This window comes from Amblyraja radiata, chromosome 11 (assembly GCF_010909765.2).
Source record: "Amblyraja radiata isolate CabotCenter1 chromosome 11, sAmbRad1.1.pri, whole genome shotgun sequence".
Lineage (NCBI taxonomy): Eukaryota > Metazoa > Chordata > Chondrichthyes > Rajiformes > Rajidae > Amblyraja > Amblyraja radiata.
In genome coordinates, this window is record NC_045966.1 from 38,898,387 (window position 1) to 38,921,151 (window position 22,765).

General features: G+C 45.2%; 1 protein-coding gene across 1 annotated transcript in view; it reads left to right on the forward strand.

Annotated features, from left to right (window-relative positions):
- Positions 1–22,765, forward strand: part of mgat4b (alpha-1,3-mannosyl-glycoprotein 4-beta-N-acetylglucosaminyltransferase B) — a 136,224-nt gene that overhangs the window by 73,006 nt on the left and 40,453 nt on the right. Inside the window, exons 3-6 of the mRNA XM_033029719.1 lie at positions 4,072–4,215; positions 5,722–5,855; positions 13,297–13,343; positions 19,633–19,746. Of these exons, the coding sequence (XP_032885610.1) occupies positions 4,072–4,215; positions 5,722–5,855; positions 13,297–13,343; positions 19,633–19,746 (439 nt within the window). The remainder of the gene's footprint in view (positions 1–4,071; positions 4,216–5,721; positions 5,856–13,296; positions 13,344–19,632; positions 19,747–22,765) is intronic.

The following is a 22,765-nucleotide window of genomic DNA, read 5'->3' on the forward strand; positions in this document are numbered from 1 at the left end:
GACCCATCAAGTCTTTTCCGCCATTCAATCATGGCTGATCATTTGTTTACGAAAGAACTGCAGATGCTGGAAAAATCGAAGGTAGACAAAAATGCTGGAGAAACTCAGCGGGGGAGGCAGCATCTATGGAGCGAAGGAATAGGTGAAGTTTTGGGTCGAGACCCTTCTTCAGACTAAATCATGGCTGATCTGTCTCTTCCTCCTAACATATTCTCCTGCCTTCTCCCCATAACCTCTGACACCTGTACTAATCAATAATCTATCTCTGCCTTAAAAATATCCACTGACGACCTCCACAGCTTTCTTTCAAGGAATTCTACAGATTCACCTCCTGCTGATTCTTCTCTGGCATTTGACATTGTTCTGCTGGTGGGTGTCACTTGACATTTGCCATGGACTAGCATGCTGGGTCTGGACCATCATTGATAAAATGACCAGTTCTACATGGTGAAGTCCCGGAGGACCTTGCGTTATGTATCAATGTAATGTTGTTCGATGACTAAGCCAAGTGCAACTGTGCTGCATGACCCCCTCAAACCGTAGAGACAAGGAACTGCAGATGCTGGTTGAAACCAAAGAGAGACAAAAAGTGTTGGAGTAACACAACAGTTCAGGAAATATCTCTAGAGAAAAAGGATGGATGACGATTTGGGTGTGTCTGAAGAAGGGTCCTGACCCGAAATGTCACCCATCCTTTTTCTCCACAGATGCTGCCTGACTTGCTGAATTATTCCAGTCTTCGTGTCCATCAATGTAATGCCGGGTGACTAAGGCAGGAGCAACTGTGCTGCATGACTCCAAACAACTTCCCTACAACTGTTGGGTTAGGCAGTATTTCTGGAAAACATGGATAGGTGCTGTTTTGGTTTGGGACAAGTGATCCCGACCCAAAATGTCACCTCTCCATGTTCTGCAGAGATGCTGCCTGACCCACTGAGTTACTCCAGCAGTGCTCTCTGCTCTGTCTATTATTAAAAATCAATTGAGCAGCATTTGTGAAGTAGTTAACTTTAAAAAGGGAATGATATAAGAGAACTGAACTGCTGGACATCTGTGCTGTGCTCTAACTAGTTGAGTATCGGATTGCAGTCAAGATATTGGCAGCAGGTTGGAGCTCCCATATATCAGGAAGTCACATTGCAGCTTTATAGATCTTTGGTTAGGCCGCATTTGGAATAGTTTAGTTTAGTTTAGAGATACAGTGTGGAAACAGGATCTTTGGCCCACTAAGTCCATGCCAACCGACGATCACCTGTACACGACATACGAGAGGCATTTTTACAGAAGCCAATTAACTCTCCCACTGTGCCGCTGAAATATTGTGTGTGGTTCTGGCCACCCCATTATAAGAAGGACGTGGAGGCTCAGAAGACGTTTAGCAGAATACTGAGAGTAATAGCTGTAAGGAGATGTTGGACAAATTTGGATTGTCTTCTTTGGAAAATTAGAGGTTGGGGGGGAAACCTGGTAGAAGTGTATAAAACTATGAGGTAATGATAGGTAGAGTCAGAATCTTTTTCCCAGGGTATGAATTTCAAGGACCATCAGGCATAGTTTTAAAGTAAGAGGTGAGAAAGTTTTAAACTAATGTGTGGGGCAGGTTCTTTTACACAGAGGGTGGTGGATGCCAGGAATGCACTGCCAGGAGCGGTGGTGGTGAACATAAATACGATAGTGGCGTTTACGAGGCTTTTAGATCGGCACGTGGCTATGCAAGGACGGAGGGGTGTAAATCATGTGCTGATTAGTTGAAAGTGATGATTAGTTTATCTTGGCATCATGTTTGGCACAGACATTGTCGGGCCGAAGGGGCTGTTCCTGTGCTGTACTGTTCTGCGTTCCATTCTGCACAGGAATTCCGAACCAGATGGCATGTATGTAGAAATGCTTCTTCTTCTTTTTGCGTATGGCGTGCACAGTGTAAAGTTGTAGGACAACTTGTTCTATTTGATCTTATTTGATTGTGCACGCCAGGTTGATTGCATTCGTCGAAACAGGGCGGACCATGTGAAGGTTGCAATCTTCCACCCCATAGGAATGCTGATAGTTCCCTTTGGGTTTTTCTTCTGCAAGATCACACACATGTAATACAGAAATAGACAACAGTCCCCGCTGAGCAAAGTTGCTGGACCACTTTCTTTTGTGGGAGTTGTGCATACATTCATTGTCCCAAACCTCCCACGTAATTCAACAGTGAAGACTGATCTTTGTGATTCATTTATTGCAGTCGTGCCTTCAAGTAAAGTTGAAAGTGACTGGAGTAGAAAGTAGAGAATTCAGTTTGTCACAGTGATTTTAAAATTAGAAACATAGAAACTTAGAAACATAGAAACATAGAAATTAGGTGCAAGAGTAGGCCATTCGGCCCTTCGAGCCTGCACCGCCATTCAATATGATCATGGCTGATCATCCAACTCAGTATCCCGTACCTGCCTTCTCTCCATACCCTCTGATCCCCTTAGCCAATTTGATAGACCTATCTAGTTTTGGAATAGCTAGTTTAATTGAAACCACAAGGAACTGCAGATGCTGGAATCTTGGAGCAAAACACAAAATGCTGGAGGAACTCAGTGGGTCCCAGAAGGGAAGAGGGGAAAGAAAATTGGAAAAGAGAGATTTAGTTGCTCGGTGTGCACTAATTAGGAGGGACACCTCAACTTTCCAGGGTTTACTAGCAGGTGTTAAATAATACTTTAAATTTATTTTTCTTGTACAGTGGGGACATTGATAGACATGGGCCAGTTTTTATCCTTTATTCATCAAGGATTGGACAGGAGAGCAACCAGCTGAAGAGTGATGTTTACAGCTTCAACATGTAAGTTGGTTAGTGAGGAGATGAGGAACAATTTCTTTAGTCAAAGGGTAGTAAATCTGGAATTCATTGCCACAGACCGCGGTGGAGGCCAAGTCATTGGATATTTTTAAGGCGGAGATTGACATGTTCTTGATTAATCAGGGTGTCAGGGGTTATGGGGAGAAGGCAGGAGAATGGGATTGAGAAGGAAAGATAGATCAGCCATGATTGAATGGCGGAGTAGACTTGATGGACCAAATGGCCTAATGCTGCTCCTAGAACTTATGAACTTATGTTATACAATATTGCCATGTTGCAGCTCTGCGAGATGTTGTGTAGGTGTCTTGCTTCAGATAATGTCATCTAGTTGAGAGTATAGTCTTCTGCTCAAGCACGAAGTACAGGTACAACGAAAACCATGTCAGCATCTTAGCTAGACTCAGACATATACACACAAACAAATAGCACGTAAATAGCATGCAAAGTTTCGAACAGAACAAAGACTGTGCAAATGAAATAAGACATTAATGCAAAGAAATAATTAGGATGTTATGCCAAGCCACAGACGGTCTGGAATTTCAGCAGAGAGCTGGGCCAGAATGTAAAATATTGTTGAAACATCATCAAGCAAGTGACTTTGAGCTGCCATCTCACATCAGGCTCTTCTCCCACATCACTGCCAAGCACTGCTGACTTTGAACATCTTCTGTTTCCATCTGTCGAAATGTTGGATGGCTGCCTTGTTCTTTGTTGCTTGCAATTTGATGAGTTTTATTTGTTTTCCAATGTTGTTATTTAATTCTGCTGCTAGTTTCCAATAAAGCATTTTGTTTAGAGTGTTTGTACTTAAGCACAGGACCTTAAAGTCAGAGTCCGAGGCTAATGCAATGAAGCAATTCCTCACACACAAAGGGAATGGAAGTCTGGAACATAGTTGCAGTAATCACAACAAAAGCAAGGGTGGAGAGGAGGGGGGGGGGTCAGTTGGAAAATTCAAAGCATTGGTATTGTTGGGGGGGGGGGGGGGGTGCACAAAGTACTAGAATAACTTATTGGGTCAGGCAGCATCTCTAGAGAACATTGGTAGGTGACATTTTGCATGAGGCCAAACGGTCCTTCTTCAAACAGTCACCTATGCATGTTTTCCAGGGATGCTGTAGGGTAGTGTTAGTGTGTGGCCCACCGTGTCCACGCTGACTATTGCATTTACTAGTTCCATCGATCTATATTTCTTTCAGTTTTTTCTTATCACGCCTGCATCACTTTGCTTGTTTCAGATGAAGCGAAGCTCAAGTTGTGGAACGTCACCGTCAGTAAGAATGTACTGCAGCTTCCAAGTATCTTCAATCACCTCCCACATCTGCTGGCCAGGGAGAACACTTTCCTGCCGTCCGTCTACTTGGGACAGAGAAGAACTGGAGGTGAGAAATCAAAATATCAAGAAAATAGGCAGCAGGACAGCACGGCTGTACAGCGGCAGAGTTGCTGCCTTATAGGGCCAAAGACCTGGGTTTGATCCTGGCTACGGGAATTGTTTACGGAGTTTGTATGTTCTCCCTGCGACTGCGTGGGCTTTCTCTGGGTTCCCCACTACACTCCAAAGACCACAGGGTTGTAGGTTTATTTGCTTCAAAAACATTGTAAATTATCCTTAGTGTGTGTGTTGGATGGTGTTAGTGTGCGGGGGTCGCTGGTCGGCACAAACTCGGCGGGCCGGAGGACCTGTTTCCTCGCTCTATCTCTAAAATAAACGAAACTACTAAAAGTATTCAGCCCCTACATCGACAAGACTCGGCGACTATTTTGCCAAACTCTTGTGCTCGGTCTGCCAAGGCCTGCTGGATCTCCAGGTTGCTAACCATTTTGATTCCTCTGCCCATTCCCACACAGATCTTTTTGTCCTGGGCCTCCTCCATTGCCAGAGTGAGGCCCCACGCACACTGGAGGAACAGCACCTCATATTTCACTTGGGCAGCATATAACCCAATGGTATAAATGTCAGAGTCATACAGCATGGAAACATGCCCTTTGACCCAACCTGTCCATGCTAACCAAGATGCCCCATCTACACTAGTCCCAACTGCCCCCATTTGGCCATATCACTCTAAACCTTTCCTATCCACGTTGAATTCTCTAATTTCAGTTACCCACCACCGCCCTTTTCATCTACACAACCCCCTCACGTCCATGTATACATTTGTTTTCCATTCCCCCTGTCCCTGTCACACAGTTCCGTTCCCACCCTCCAATAGCTCATCACCCACCCCTCCCTACCATGTCCCCATTTGCTGCACTCTCCCGCCCCCACCCCCCATTTCCTTCTACCCAGCTCTGGTTCTACTTTTCATTTCCAACCTTTTTCTCTTGTCAGGTTCTACCATCTACACCCTTTTGTCTTCTCCACTGATCACGTCCAGCCCTGGTCACAATCTCCACCCATCCCTCCCCCACCCGACTCATCTGCCCATTCTCACCTGGATCCACCTATCACTTGCCAGCTCTTGCTCCAGCCCTTCCCCTCCTCTCTCTCTACCAGCAATCTCCCCTTAGCACCATCGGCCCGAAATGTCTTCCATTCATTTCCCTCCACGAATTCTGCCTGTCCCACTGAGATTATTCGGCTTTGGTAAAAATTGTAAATTGTCCCCAGTGTGTAGGATAGTGCTGGTGTACGGTGTGATCGCTGATCGGCACGGACTCAGTGAGCCGAAGGGCCTGTTTCCGTGCTGTATTTCTAAAGTCTAACTAAAAGTATGTGCTTCTCTATCCCCTACACAGTTGCTGCCCGACACGCTGAGTCCCTCCATGCCTTGCTCATTCAAGTGGGGTTGAAATGTGTGTTATCTGGGGTTATCCTGATGAATTCTTGAAGTTTGAACTGCATTGTTGGTGGAATCCTGATCTGTTTTTGTACTGTGTGCCTGCAGTTTCGATAGTGATGGGAGTTCCCACTGTAAAGCGGGAGGTGCACAGTTACCTGATCAATACCTTGAACTCACTCATTTATGAGCTGACCCCCGGGGAGAAGCAAGACTGTGTGATTGTTGTACTCATTGCAGAGGTGAGTAAGGAGCCTGATGTTTAAGATCAGAGTCACAGAGTCTGGAAACAGGCCCATCGGCCCAACTCGTCCATACAGACTAAGACGCCCCATTCAAGTTAGTCCTATTTACCAGCATTTGTGCAATATCACTCTAAACCTTACTTGTTCATGTACCTGCCCAAGTGCCTTTCAAATGTTGAAATAAGGAGCCGCAGATGCTGGTTTACAAAAAAAAGACACAAAGGGCTGAGGGATGATCTAATTTAATTATTTGAAATAGAGCAGTACCACCACCTGAATTAAGACAAGAGTAAATAATTACCGGTACTGAGATTTTTGGTGCCTTTTTCCTATAATCAGCTGCGTTATCAAAGGATTTGGAACCACAGTGAAAAATTAAAGTACCAATCATCCATGATTGCTTTCTTGATGGGTTTGAGAAGGTAAGTTCTGTGAGCGTCTATTCCCACGCAAGGTGGAACTTGGGGCCGTCCTTTTAGAAAAAATTGGCCGTTAAAACCAGTGGGTTTTTTTGTAGATAAAAGATGCCAGTACGCATTTTTAATATACATACCTTTCTAGTGGCCAGAAAACAAAATAATGACATTTAACTTTTTAGAGGTACCGTCATAAAAAAAGAGCACTGATTAAAACCATTAAGGTGAAAGGAAATTTTAAAGGAGATGTGCAGGGAAGGTTTAAAGGAGATGTGTGAGGCAAGTTTTTTTATATGGAGAGTGGTGAGTGCTTGGAATGTGTTGCCATGGATGGTAGTGGAGGCAGATACGATAGGGGCGTTTAAAAGGCTCTTAGATAGACACATGGATATGGATCACGTGCAGGCAGAGGAGATCAGTCTGAAGAGGGGTCCCGACCCGAAATGTCACCTATCCATGTTCTCCAGAGATGCTGCCTGACCCGCTGAGTTACTCCAACAGTTTGTCTTTTTCGTAACCCAGCCTTTTGTATCCATATCAGTTTAACTTGGTATTGAGTTTGGCACGGACATTGTGAACCAATTCCCTATTCTGTGCCCTATTCTGCACTGAACTATGTAAACCCTCCTTCTTTGAGGGTTGTGAAATACAACCCTTTTTTTATGGGAGAGAGTATCATTTAACATATTGAAGCTTGAGAGAAACAGAACTTTGACCTCTTGGAGAATTGAAGGTTATGGGGAACTAGCAAGAAAGTGGAATTAAGGTGCAGATCTGATCAGCCATTGTTTTATTGAATTGCAGGGCAGGCGGAAAACAGTGTTAAAATCTTGCCTCGATAGTTAATAACACAATCATTATTATGTTTTCCATTTATTGTTTAATTAAATAAGGTGCAGGGAATTGGGGTAGCACAGTTGCGCAACGGTAGAGTTCCTGCCGTACAACGCTAGAAACCCGGGTTTGATCCTGATCTCGGGTGCTGTCTGTATGGAGTTTGTACTTTCTACCTGAGACCACGTGGGTTTTATCCGAGTGCTTCGGTTTCCTCCCACACTCCAAAGACATGCAGGTTTGTAGGTTAATTGGCTTCGGTAAAATTGTAAATTGTCCCTGGTGCGTAGGATAGTGCTAGTGTACGGGGTGATCGCTGGTCAGCACGGACTCGGTGGGCCGAAGGGCCTGTTTCCAGGTATCTCTAAAGTCCAAGGTCTAAACATGTCTTAATTCATTACATAAGCAGTACAAACTCTTAAATGTTTTTTTGCAAAGTTGGTAATAGGGAATAGGCAACTTTCTCTACATCACAATTTCTTCTGCAATGAAGACGATTTGAAGTGAAAGCAATGCAGAACGTAAGGACGGGTTGACAATTCGTGATGGTCTATTTTCTGCTGTGCCTTCTGCCTGCCCCGTCCACAGGGAGTTCCACATGGACCCTGCTGTACGAAGGGAAAGAGGGAAGAGTGCAGTCGTCAGGAAGTGAAAGTAAAATAGAGCAGTGTTTTCCAAACGCCACTTCTTTGGATTTATTTGCACCCACATTTATTTGTGGGTAGTTAAATAACATCTCTGATTTAATTGTTTTTTGCAAAATCATGCTATTTGCTTAGAGTCCAGACACATTCATGCAAACAACACTGCAGGGGTTCAGTAATTATCAACAATATTGAACTGGCACCAGTATTAAGTGCTACAGTCCGCCTCTCATGGTTATTTGTGACACTGAAGTATCTACCCAATAAGTGTAGCGAAGAAAAGACGAATATGATAAAAATTATTATTTATGTGCACATAAATTGTACATAACTGTGGCCTCACAACAATTTCACACAGCTGCACTGACTTCACAACTTTGATTCTCCTCGCCTTGACTGATGAAGTCAAGCATATCGTACACCTCCTTTACCCCTCTTTACCACTTATGTTGCCACTTTCAGGGAGCTATGGACTTGGACCCCAAGATCCTTCTGTACACCAATGCTCCAAAGTGTCCTGCTATTTGCAGTATAGTTTCCCCTCATATTCGCCCTTCCAAAGTCACAGACCAGCAGTCAGAGAAACGCCACTCCATCACTACTCTCCGTCTCCTGTGACCAAGCTAATTTGAATCCAGTCTTCCAAGTAACCATGGATCCCATGTGACGTAATATTTTGAACCAGCCAACCACAAGGGATGTTGTCAAGCACATTGCTAACCTCACATAGACAACATCCACTACCTTCCACATCAATAAATATTGGCTTACTCTGAAAAATCTGAATCAGGTTTATATGACATGGCCTGCTCCACCCACAGCTGTGCTAGCTATCCCGAACAAGCCCATGCCCTTAATGCAAGTAAATCCTATCCCTAAGAATCCTTTCCAATAGCTCCCTTCCTAATGATTTAAGGCTTCCCTTCTTAAAAGGAACAACATTGGCTATTCGCCAGTCCTCCGGGACCTCGCTATGGCAAGAGAAGACACAAAGATCTTCATCAAGGTCACAGCAATTTCCTCTCTTGCCTCTCTCAATGACGTGGGATAGATCGCATCAGGCCCTGGGGATGTATCCACAATGTTCTTCAAGAGACCAAGCACATCCTCCCTCTTGGTATCAACATGCCCTGGAATATTAGCATACCGCACACGGATCTCACTGTCCTCCATGCCCTTCTCCTTGGTGTTTCCTGATGCAAAGTTCTTGTTTAATGCCTCACCCACTTACTCTGGCTCCAGGCATACATTCCCTCCTTTTATTTCCCATTAAACTACCCATGGGCAAACCAAATTACCCATAATTAGTATCATTATGGGTAAGTGCAAATTGGCATGATGGTTGGCTTGTTTGTAATGCTGTATCTCTCAACGACTCATGTTTCAAGTCACGTTGCAGTTGTATAAGACGTTGGTGAGGCCACATTTAGAGTATTGTATTTAGTTTTGGGCGGCATGTTATCGGAAAGATGTTGTCAAACTGGAAAGACTGCAGAGAAGATTTACAAGGATGTTGCCAGAACTCGAGGGCCTGAGCTTTAGGGATAGGTAGAGCAGGCTAGAAATCTATTCCTTGGAGCGTAGGAGGATGAGGGGTGATTTTATGGAGATGTACAAAATTATGAGAGGAATAGATCGGGTAGATGTACAGAGTTTCTTGCCCAGAGTAGGGAACCAGAGGATATAGGTTTAAGGTGAGGGGGGAAAGATTTTAATAGGAACCTGAGGGGTAACCTTTTCACACTAAGAGTGGTGGGTGTATGGAACGAGCTGCTGGAGGAGATGGTTGAGGAAGGTACTATTGTAATGTTGAAGAAACATTTAGACAGGTGCATGGATAGAACAGGTTTAGATGGATATGAGCCAAACACAGGCAGGTGGGACTAGTGTAGATGGAACAGGTTGGCCAGTGTGGGCAAGTTGGGCTGAAGGGCCTATTTCCATGCTGTATCTCTAAAGCCTAAAACTGTAAACACGTTGAATCTACCTAAGGTTGTGAGAAGCCCAATAGTAATATAATCACACTCTTAGCTGTAGAGACATTACAGCACAGAAATAGGCACTTTGGCCCAACTTATCCATGCTATCCAAGATGCCCCAAACATGTTAGTCCCATTTGCCTGCGTTTGGCCCATATCCCTCTAAACTTTTTCTATCCATGTACCTGTCCAAATGTATTTCAAATGTTTATATGTTACAGTAAATCTTTATTCCCCTACTTTGGGTAAAAGAGTCTGTGCATTCACCCTATCTATTCCCCTCATGTTTTACACACCCTTATAAGGTCACCCCTCAGCCTAGGAATGAAGTCCTAGCCTGTCCAACCTCTCCCTATAGCTCAGGCCCTCGAGTCCTGGCAACATCCTCGTAAATCTTCTCTGCACTCTTTCCATATTAATGACATAAAGCACTTCTTGTATCTGGTTTATTAATTTAATCATGGTGTGACCAATATAAACATAAAGAACAATTTGAAGTAGACTGGTTTAAAAAGGAAATAGCAGACCATGAATCATCAGAGTTTGTTTGCTCTAACTACTGGTGTGTGGCAGGAAATTCTGCTTCCTGCTGCTTCATTGTGGGAAGCGGATCTAGGCAGCTGGCTCAACCACAGTGTAAATATGTAGACGAACACAACTCAATGTGGAGTAAAAAACAATGCTGTGGGAACCCAAGCATCATCCGTGCAGGGAAAAGGCACAAGGCAATGTTTCAGGCTGAGACCCTGCATCAGGTTAGAGGTGGGTGTATGAAACATGCTGAAGAATATGGTACAGCACGTTCAGGCCTTTCCGCCCACAACGTCTTGTTCCGGACATGATGCCTAGACCATCCCTTGTCTACCTGCACATAATGCATATCCCACCATTCCCTGCATTACTATATGCTTTTCCAAAAGTCTCTTAAATGCCACTACCAGATGTGTCTCCACACCATCCCTGGCAACACCTTCCAGGCACCCACCATCCTCTGTGTCAAAAGAAACTTGCCCCATACACACTCCCCTGACATCAGTCTGAAGAAGGGTCTCGACCCGAATCGTCACCCATTCCGTCTATCCAGAGATGCTGCCCGTCCCGCTGAGTTACTCCAGCAATTTGTGTCCACCTTTGACTTAAACCAGCATCTGCAGTTCTTTCCTTAAAACTATGCCTAGTCTTCTTGGAGTTGACGCAGATGCAATAGCAACATTTAGAAGACATTTACACATATAGGATTGTAATAAAATGAAACTGCAGATGCTGGTTTATACCAAAGATAGACACAAAATGCTGGAGTAACTTAGCGGGTCAGGCAGCATCTCTGGAGAAAATGGATAGGTGATGGAAATGTCGGAGGATGATGTGTTGGATACAGAACTGGTGGGGTGAAAGGAGAGGACTAGTTGGATTCTGCCTTGTTGCGTCTGGGGTTTTAGAGGGATATTGGCCAAACAGAGTAAATGGGACTAGCTTAGATGGGATATTTTGATCCGTATGAAACGATTTTAGCCGAAGGGCCTGTTTCCGTGCTGTAGACAGACAGCTAACTCAATGTAATGTTTCCGTTTCCAGTGTATAGCAGTACGAGGGAGGAGTGGGTGGAACAGTGGATGACAGGTGGAACCAGATGCGGGGGGGATGATGTGCAGAGGGAACCAGGTGAGGGGAAGAGATGGGAAAAGTGATCAAAAGAAGCAGAATTCCAGGTGAACAGAAGAGTGTGTCGGGCCAGAGTACATCAGGAGGGTGGGTTATCAGGAATTGGAAAACTCAATTGGGTCGAAAGCGGTATATGAGATGCTGTTCTTCCAATTAGTGTTTAGCCATTCCATAGTAATGGCGAGAACAGAAGAATGCCACTAAACTGGTAAGAGTGATGCAAAGATTTATGAAGATGTTGCCAGGTCTCCTTACTTCAAGCTTTTAGAAACGGGGCCAAATTTCAAATTAGCATCTAATTAAGCAAAACCAAGAAATGAAATTGGCAAGAGTGACTGAGGCAATGACTGCCTGGGGTGACTCAAGAACTGAGGGAACATCACAAGATTGTGCGGGATAATTCTGTAAAACCAAAATGGGAAAACAGGTTGAGATGTACATATTGTTGGCCGAGCGCCATGTTATAAATAATTGATTGAGCTTCGCGGGTTTATTGTGAGAATTTTGTCATGGCAGAACCGATTTACGTCTTTAAAATTCTTTGAATAGAAATGTAGAATGTGAAGCCAGCGTGTTGTATTAAAATAAGAAGGATATCGTCAAAATGTGCAATAGAATCCAGATTCCAGAATCAGGGACAGTTTCTTCCCAGCTGTTATCAGGCAACTGAACCATCCTACCAACAACTAGGGAGCAGTCCTGAACTACCATCTACCTCATTGGAGGCCCTTGGACTATCTTTGATGGACTTTGACCGGCTTCATTTTGCTCTAAATGTTATTCACGTTACTCCCTTTATTCTGTATCTGTGCACTGTGGATAGGTCGATTGTAATCATGTATTGTCTTTACGCTGACTGGTTAGCACGCAACAAAAGCTTTTCATTGTACCTCGGCACACGTGACAATAAACAAAACTCAAACTCAAAAATCCTGGCCTTTATATTCGGAGGAGTAGAATACACACGTTTCCATGCGATATATTTCAAACCAAACACAGCTGTAACACACCAAGTGCTGGAGGAACTCAGTGGGTCAGACATCGCCTGTGGAGGGAATGGACAGGGGTCATCTTGGGATGGGACTCTTCTTCAGTGTGATTGGAGTAAAGGGCCTGTCCCACTAAACGAGTTTACCTCAGTGCTCTCCCGAGTTTAAAAAAAATCTAACTCGTGGTAAGTACGTAGAATGTACGTAGCAGGTACGTCGGAGCTCGGGGCGTCTCTTAGCGGCTCGTAACGCTAAAGGCAGGTAATCGGGAAACGCAGTAAGCTCGTGAAGTTTTTTCAACAGTGTGAAAAATGTCCACGAGAGCCCCGAGTACCTACGAACAGCTTTTACCGTAATTCTCCGAGTTCGAATCAGGGGAAACTCGGAGTGGGACAGGCTAATAAGCAAGAGAAAGCTGGAAAAGGGAGGATGAGGCAGAGCAAAACCTGGCCACCTCTTTCTTTTTAATCCTCCCTCCTGCCAATCTACCTGCTCCCTCCACACCTGTAAACACTTTGTTGGATAGATTTCTGGACTATAGGGGACCTGATGTTTTTGGGGATCTTGCAGGAAAATGAAACAGATGCCAAACCCATGCGGATTCCAATTTGAATGAAATATGGATAGGGAAGGTTTAGAGGGATATGAGCCAAATGCGGGCGGGGGGGACTAGTGTAAATAGGGCAAAGTGGTCGGCATGGGCAAGATTGGTCAAATTTCCATGCTGTAGGTCAAGTTTCCATGCTGTATGACTGTATGATTCTCTATTATAAAGCAGGTCTATACACTCATATTGCTGACGACTTTGAATTCTTTTATGTGGTAAATTATGATTGTCAAAGTATTAAAACCATCTGATACTTGCAGCTGTTTACATCCTCACTCACGCGTTTTCTTGCATTTTTGTTTTACAGACAGACCTACCATATGTAAATAGTGTGGCTGAAAATCTCAAACATTTGTAAGTAACTTTCATATCTTGTCTGTTTTGAGAAGTTTCATCCCTTCAGAATGTTTGGACTAAAGTAGTATTTAACAATGGGCGACACAGTGGGGCAGCGAGAGATTTGCTGCCTTACAGCGCCAGAGACCCTGGTTTGATCCTGACTACGGGTGCTGTTCTCGTTGTGGCCGCGTGGGCTTTCTGCATGAGCTCCGGTTTCCTCCCACGTTCTGAAGACATACAGGTTTGTAGGTTAATTGGCTTCTGTAAAGTGCCCCAAGTGTGTCGGATAGAACTAATGTAGAGGTGATCGATGGTCAGCGCAGACTCGGTGGGCCGATTAGACTGTTTCCTATACTGTATCTCTAAATCTAGGGAAATATAAACTCTGATGTGTCGATGTTAGCTCAGTCGGCAGCACTGCCTCCCTGGGCAGGTCATTGGGTCAAGTCCCAATACAGAGACTTAACACAGAGACTCAAGGAACTGCAGATACTGGTATATTTGGTATCACAAGGGCTGGACAGGGCGCAACAGAAGAGTTGCTGCCTCACAGCGCCAGAAACCCGGGTTCGATCCTCCCAACTGGTGCTGTCTGTATAGTGTTTGTACGTTCTTCCTTTGAACGCGTGGGTATTCTTCGGGTTCTCTGATTTACTCCCACATTCCAAAGATGTAGTTTTGTAGGGTCATTGGCTTCAAATCCAGGTTTGGAGGTTAAATGGCTTCTGGAAATTGTAAATTGTGCCTGGTGTGGAGGATAGTGCATCTCCTACAGATTCAGGGGAAAGTACCTGAGGAGGGGGTGGGGAAAGGTGGAAGGGACGAACTAACCAGGGAGTTGCGGAAAGAACAGTCTCTATGGAAAGCGGAAAGGGGTGGAGATGGGAAGATGTGGCTAGTGTTGGGATGCCGTTGGAGGTGGCGAGGAGTTTGTGTTGTATGCGACAGCTGATGGGGGGAGATTAATTAAAGTATTTTAAATTATGAGAGGCGGAATGTTTTTCCCAGGGTGGAAATGAGGAGAGAGCATAGGTGCAAGGTGAGAGAGGCAAAGTTTAAAGGAGATGTATGGGGCAAATTCTTTTACACAGAGAATGACGAGTGCCAGGGAGGTGGTGAAGGCTGATACGATAGTGGTGTTTAAGAGGCTTTTAGATAGACACATGGATATGCAGGGAATGGAGGGATATGGATGACGTGCAGGCAGAGGAGTTTAGTTTCACTTGACATCATGTTCGGCACGGACATTGTGGGCCGAAGGGCCTGTTACCATGCACTGCTGTTCTATGTTCTGTGACAGTCACCAGAAAAGGTGATGGTGTCAAAGGTTACGGGGCAAAGGAGGAGAATGGGGTTGAGATTGATAAATAGATCAGCCATGATTGAATGGCGGACTAGACTCCACGGGCCGATTGGCCTCATTCTGCTCCTATTTCTCATGCAAAAAGACACAATGTGCTGGAGCAACTCAGAGGGTCCGACAGCAACTCTGCCGGGTGGCTTTGCCAAAACCTCACCAAAACACAAGTCCTGTGTGTGGAAAGGTCACGGCAGTCGGCAAATGGAATGGGAACGTCCTTTTGGCCGACTCGTTGTTATTAATGATTTGGACGAGGGAATTGAATGCAACATCTCCAAGTTTGCGGATGACACAAAGCTGGGGGGCAGTGTTAGCTGTGAGGAGGATGCTAGGTGACTTGGATAGGCTGGGTGAGTGGGAAAATGCATGGCAGATGCAGTATAATGTGGATAAAACAAGAAAGTAGACTATTATCTAAATGGTGGCCGATTAGGAAAAGGGGAGATGCAACGAGACCTGGGTGTCATGGTACACCAGTCATTGAAAGTAGGCATGCAGGTGCAGCAGGCAGTGAAGAAAGCAAATGGTATGTTGGCATTCATAGCAAGAGGATTTGAGTATAGGAGCAGGGAGGTTCTACTGCAGTTGTACAGGGTCTTGGTGAGACCCTGTACAACTGGTCTCCAAATCTGAGGAAAGACATTCTTGCCATAGAGAGAGTACAGAGAAGGTTCACCAGACTGATTCCTGGGATGTCAGGACTTTCATATGAAGAAAGACTGGATAGACTCGGCTTGTACTCGCTAGAATTTAGAAGATTGAGGGGGGATCTTATAGAAACTTACAAAATTCTTAAGGGGTTGGACAGGCTAGATGCAGGAAGATTGTTCCCAATGTTGGGGAAGTCCAGGACAAGGGGTCACAGTTTAAGGATAAAGGCGAAATCCTTTAGGACCGGGATGAGAAAAACGTTTTTCACACAGAGAGTGGTGAATCTCTGGAACTCTCTGCCACAGAAGGTAGTTGAGGCCAGTTCATTGGCTATATTTAAGAGGGCGTTAGATGTGGCCCTTGTGGCTAAAGGGACCAGGGGGTGTGGACAGAAGGCAGGTACAGGATACTGAGTTGGATGATCAGCCATGATCATATTGAATGGCGGTGCAGGCTCGAAGGGGCGAATGGCCTACTCCTGCACCTATATTCTATGTTTCTATGTTGTGACCTGTGGACGACATAACTGGGCGGCACGGCTGCAATCCAACATTATCTTGCCGACCTACAAGAGCCAGCTCCTGAAACCAAAATGCAGGAGATTTGCCTCGGACTGACGCCAGTATCTGAAGCTTGATTTAATATCCTGAAATTTATAACCATGATGTTTACTCTTTGTTTGAAAGGCAAGCACAATCATTTAATCAGAATGTTTGTATTAAATTACATAACAATTACTATTTACGTAAGACCTATTTATAGACAAACATCTGAATCTGCAATCGGATTTATTTTACAGATGCTTCAAAAGCATTTAGCTGAGAAATGTAGGAGGCTTCTTTATAAATTTTTCCTGTAGAAAGATTTTCTTCTTCATTTCCCTTCTCAGTGGTTAGATATAAGCCTGACATGTTGAATTACACCAACTATGCATTCAATGGAAACAAAAGGGACTGCAGATGCTGGAAACTTGAGCAGAACAATCTGAAGCTGGTCAGACAGCATCTGTTGAGGGAATGGACAGGCAACATTTCATTTTGGGACTGCTTTCAGATTCCATTTAAATTAAAGATCCATTGGCAATGGCGTTGTGGGCCCCGGTCCAGATGTGGTTGGGATACAGCGGTGAGGGAGGTTTGGAGAGCAGTTAGATCCTGTAGTGTCAGTTTGGACACAACACCTACACTCCATCCACCAGTTCTCGTAGAGTGTAGAGCGGTTCTTCCTACCCATTCGATGCTCTACACACTCTGCCATGCATTGGTACCAACTGGCCTTTGCTTAGTTCTGGGTCTTGCTCTCCCAGTTGTGCCAAGGATCTCAGCTCACTTTGGATCCATACCTTCAACCAGTACTTCACCTACCTGACTTCAGTTAGATGATGGCAGATGGTGAAGAGAAAGTCATAGAGTCACACCGCACGGAGACAAACCCTTCGGCCCAACTTGCCCATGCAGACCAAGATGCCCCATCTACACTTGTCCCACCTGCCCGCATTTGATCCATACCCTTCTAAACCTTTCCTATCCATGTAGCTGTCTCAATGTCTTTTAAATGTTGTCATTTTAAATGTTGTCATACCTGCTTCAAGTATCAGTCTGAAGAAGGGTTTCGGCCCGAAACGTTGCCTATTTCCTTCGCTCCATAGTTGCTGCCTCACGCGCTGAGTTTCTCCAACATTTTTGTCTACCTTTGATTTTCCAGCATCTGCAGTTCCTTCCTAAACACAAGTATCACTTCTCAGCTGTGGTATCATTGAGTCAAACAGCATGAAAACAGGCCCTTGGCTCAACGCGTCCATGTGGACCAAGATGCCCCATCTCAGTTAGTCCCATTTGCCCGCTTTTGGCTCATATCCCACTAAACCTTTCTGATTCGTGTACCTCTCCAAATGTCTTGTATTTTTACTTGCTCTTCAGTGCATCTTTGGTCTTTTGCAATGTTGAAATCAGTTGTTTGATGCTCTGTGTGACTGGACAAAGCCCTTTATAAGTTCAAATCATGGTTTATTTTTAGTTTAGCTAAGAGATACAGTTTGGTAACAGGCCCTTCGGCCCACTGAGTCCTACATTGACCATCGATCACCCTGTCCGCTAGCACAATTCTACACAGGATGGACATTTTAAGGGCCTGTCCCATTTAGGCGATTTTTTAGGCGGCTGCCGGCGACTAGGCTGTCGCCACACGGTCGCCGGGGTGTCGCCTGTCTGGTCGTGAGTAGTCTCCTCAGTCGCCCAAAGAGTCGTAGCGTTTTTCTGGTCGCCGCTGGATTATGAAATGTTCAAAACCTTTCGGCGACAGTCGGAGACCGTGGGCTTGTCGTAGCTTGTCTTCTGATTATCTGAATGGTGGCCGATTAGGAAAAGGAGAGATGCAACGAGACCTGGGTGTCATGGTACACCAGACATTGAAAGCAGGCATGCAGGTGCAGCAGGCAGTGAAGAAAGCGAATGACATTTTTGCCATAGAGGGAGTACAGAGAAGGTTCACCAGACTGATTCCTGGGATGGCAGGACATTCATATGAAGAAAGACTGGATAGACTCGGCTTGGTACTCGCTAGAATTTAGATTGAGGTGGGATCTTATAGAAACGTACAAAATTCTTAAGGGGTTGGACAGGCTAGATGCAGGAAGATTATTCCCGATGTTGGGGAAGTCCAGAACAAGGGGTCACAGTTTAAGGATAAGGGGGAAGTCTTTTAGGACCGAGATGAGAAAATCATTTTTTACACAGATAGTGGTGAATATCTGGACCTCTCTGCCACAGAAGGTAGTTGAGGCCAGTTCATTGGCTATATTTAAGAGGGAGTTAGATGTGGCCCTTGTGGCTAAAGGGATCAGGGGGTATGGATAGAAGGCAGGTACAGGATACTGAGTTGGATGATCAGCCATGATCATATTGAATGGTGGTGCAGGCTCGAAGGGCCGAATGGCCTACTCCTGCACCTATTTTCTACGTTTCCATGTTGGTGATGTCGTAGGTTGTTGCCAGATGATGTAGGTTGTTGCTGGTGCTGACTTTGGTGAATTCCATTGTCGTCGCCGACAGTCGCATAAATAATCGCCTAAGTGGAACAGGCCCTTTACTATTCACCAAAGCCAATTAGCCTATAAACTTCTTTGGAGTGGGAGCAAACCAGAGCACCCGGAAGAAACCCACATGGTCACCGGGAGAATGTACAAACTCCATACAGACAGCGCCCATAGTTAGGATGGAAGTGGGGGTATTGTGAGGCAGCAGTTCTACCACTGCGCCATTGTGCCGCCCCAGTATAATTCTATTCCTCAAGAAATAAAGCCCTATATTTGTTTTCCTTTGTGCTGCCCATTAATCTGAGCTGCAAATGTTTTCCTCCCTGCGTCTCTGCCAGCTACCAGCAATGTGCAAGTCCCAACAAGTTGTGCGAACAGTCGGTCACACTTTAGGTGCCTCGTGCAAATTTATGTGTCACACTTTTGTAATGCGAAAAACAGTGAGCGCAAATTCCTGCTGGGAAAGTAACTGGGAACACTGAGCAACCGGATCGGAGCTGGATATAGAACGATAAACACTACAGCTCAGCAACAGGCCCTTCGGCCCACAATGTCCGTGCTGACCATGATGCCAATTTAAACCAATCTCATTTGCCTGCACATGATCCACATCTCTCTGTTCCCTGCCTGTTCCTGTGTCAGGTTAAACGCCTCTTAAGCAGTGCTGTCACATCTGCTTCCGCCAATATCCCTGGCAACACGTTCCAGGAATCCACCACTCTGTAAAAAACACTTGCCCTACACATCTCCTTTCAATCCAGAAATTAGTTTAACGATATCATGTTCAGCATGGACTTTGTGGGCTGCAATGTTCCATGCATCAGGTGAGGAGTGAGAGGTAGACACAGGTGAACAGGGTTGTTCAGACTTTGGAGATAAAATGCGGAAGCAGATGCTTCGGCCAACCGAGTCCGTGCCGACCAGCGATCACCCCATGCACTATCCTACAGACACCTGGGACAACTTTACCATGTAACAAAACCAATGAACCCACAAACCTATACATCTTTGGGATGTGGGAGGAAACCGGAGCATCCGAAGTAAACCCACACAGTCAAAGGGAAAACGTAGAAACTCCGTACAGACAGCACCCTTAGTCGGGTTTGAATCCGGGTCTCTGGCGCAGTAAGGCAGCGGCTCTACCGTTGCGTTACTGTTGTGGACATGCAGTTATATCATGTCTGGAGTGTTAATGTAACCGTTTTTTAATGAGATCTTTCCAGAGCAGTCTTTAACTGGTGATGTCTTTCCCTCCCTAGATTCCCAAATGAAATTCAGTCAGGGCTGCTGGAAGTCATTGCTCCTTCGGTGAACTATTACCCTGACTTCTCCCATCTGAAGGAAACGTTCGGAGATCCAAAGGAAAGGGTCAGGTAAATCCAGTTGAACATGGTCAGTGCTTGTGTCACTAAATTCTGTAAGATCATATGACAGATGGATCCCGGTGGGATTAATATTTAACACATTCATAAGCAAATAAACATAGATTTTTATCCAAATCCATTCGCCAACATTCGCAAAACGGAAACATAAGGAACTGGAGATGCTGGAATCTTGAGCAAAACACAAAGTGCTGGAGGAACTCAGCCGGTCAGGCAGCATCTGGGGAGGGAAATGAACAGACAACGTTTTGGGTTGGCTCTGTAAAACGGTCCCAATGTGAAACGTTGCCTGTCCAGTTCCTCCATAGATGTGGCCTGACCTGCTGAGTCCCCCAGCACCTTGTGATATGGCTATTTAAATGCGATTCCTCAAGTAAAAATATTAATACAAATCCTATCACTTCAAGCTAAGTTGTACAAAGTATAGTCTGGTGGTGTGGAAGTTTTACTTTAATAGCGGCAAGGAAATAAATTGGAAAGGAGTTAAAGCAGTTATTTATATCATATTACTCATGTTCTCGATGTTCAGTGTGGTTCGCAGCCAAGAATTTTTTATATAGTGCAGTCGGCGATGTCTATGAAGGCGGACGGAGCATGTTTGTATAGTTAACAATCCTTCCGACTACAGAAATAAACACCACTGAGTGAGTAAACACCAGCTGAGTTTTAACTCACTGCTTGCACTTCAGAAAAAAAACAAGCTCAAGCAAAGTATCACACTATCCTAACAATCAAATGTTAAAATACAGACAAAACACAAAGTGCTGGAGGAACTCTGCAGGTCAGAGTCTGCAGGGAATGGAAGTTGACATTTCGGGTTGGGATCCTTCAGACTGATGGAGTAGAGGTGAGGAAGTTGGAAAAGGGAGGTTGGGGGGGGGGGGAGGCAGGACAAAGACTGGCAAGTGAAAGGTGGATGCAGGTGAAGGGGGAGGTGTGATTGGCAGATAGCTGAGCAAGTGACAGATTAGAAGTGCAAAGGAGACAAAAGGGAGTTAGATAAGGAGTGGAGGAGGAGTCAAACGTAAAGTTTGTTGGAGGGATGTGGGTGAAAGGGGACGGGGAGGAGAAAGAGGGGGGGAGTAAATGTTCAATGGAGGACTTGGGGATGGGAGATGAATGTATGGAGTAGGGGAAAGGAGCGGGTGACCAGGGGGATGCAAGATGGTGGGAGAAACATTGAAATGCAATAGATTTGCAAATAGATGAGATGTAGCCTTGACCTTGGCAGTGCAAGTTCACTTGGAGTAAATAAGACACAAAGTGCTGGAGTAACTCAGTGTGTCAGGTAGCATCTGTGGGGGATATGGATAAGGCGATGATTTGGGTCAGGACCCTCCTTCACTTGGGGTAGTCGAGTTCGGCTCCTTTGGGAGACTCAGGGTTAATTCTTCCTTGACGTTGTCTCTCAAGCACACCACAGTCGTCGGTCTTTCATGGTGTGCCAGCAAGATTGCAGTTATGTTCCATTCTTTATCACAGTTTCCCAAGGCCGTTGGTGGCCGATGGTCACCTTTGTAACCGCTAATCTTGTAATCTGCTAGCTTTGTACACTCTGTGTGGCAATACCACTGGAGCTCGGTCAAACATTTGCAGAGCGGCTCTTTGTTACCCTGTGTGAAATCACCGAGGCAGCGCAAGGTTGCTGCCCACACTGCACTCCCCTGGCGACTGCGATTCAATCCATAGGTGTCCTGCTTTCATCTGTGATTGATTGGTTGTGAAGCATTCCTACCCCTCACCTCCTCCCAGGGGCAGCTCACTCGACCCCCCACCACCCCCCTCCCCCCCACCCCACACCCGCGCACAGTCGCCTCCACACCTCTATGAAGAGCTTATTACCTCCCCCATCTCCCCTCCCCAAGAAGTAAATTCCCTTCTCTTCCCCCCTCTCAAGGATCTCTCCTCCACCCGAAAGGACATCCCTCCCCTCCTCCGAGGGGAACTACCTTCCTCTGAAGGGATATCTCTTCCCCCACCCACCCTCTGGGGAAAACTGACCCCCTTCCCTTCTTCCTCCCCCCTCCTTTCAAGGGAGATTCTGCTTCCCCCTCCTCCTGTGGGGAAAGTCCCTCTGTCAATGAAATCAAAAGCTCCCAATGCAACCAGCAGTGGCCATTGATTTTAACCAGTAATTATTTTTTTAATCTACAAATGTTGTAAATCTAAAATTAAAATGGGAAATGCTGGAAAAACACAGCAGGCCGGGCAGCATCTGTGGAGAGAGAAACAGAAGAAATGTTTCAGGTTTCTTGCACTGACGTTATTCCCTTTATCCTGTATCTGTATATACTGTGGACGGCTCGCTTGTAATCATGTATAGTCGTTCCGCTGACTGGTTAGCGCGCAACAAAAGATTTTCACTGTGCCTCGGTACACACGCGCCAATAAACTAAACTAAACTAAAGAAGGTTGGAGACTTTTTGACACAACAAAGTACCAATGACGTATTACTGAGTGTCATGAATCATTATTTTTAAGATAAAAGTAATAAATTTGCATTTGTGTAGCGCCTTTGACCATCTCTAGACTTGCATCAGGGCCAGTGAAGTATCTCGGAGACACCAGCGGCGTTGTGGAATGTCAGCTAATTGACGTGAGAATGGAAATATCAAATATTAGAGGCCGTAGGCCCTAAAAGCGAGAGGGGGAGGGTTTTTTTTACATGGAGGCTGGTGGGTGCCTGGAACGCACTGCCAAAGGTGGTGGTGGAAGCAGATACGATAGTAGTGTTTTTTAGATAGGCACATGGATATGGGGGTAATGGATATAGATCACATGCAGGCCGTGGAGATTAGTTTATCCAAGCATCATGTTTGGAACAGACATTGAAGGTCGAATGGCCTGTTCTCGCGCTGTACTGTTCTTTGTTCTATGTAGAGAGATTCCAAAGCATTGTGTGGTCTGCATCTGTAGTCATTGAAGTACCTGTATCTTTGAATTAAGAGTGTGCTAGAAAATTGTGAGTAAGATGGGTTGTGTTGGCAACGAAATGTCCATGGATTTAAAA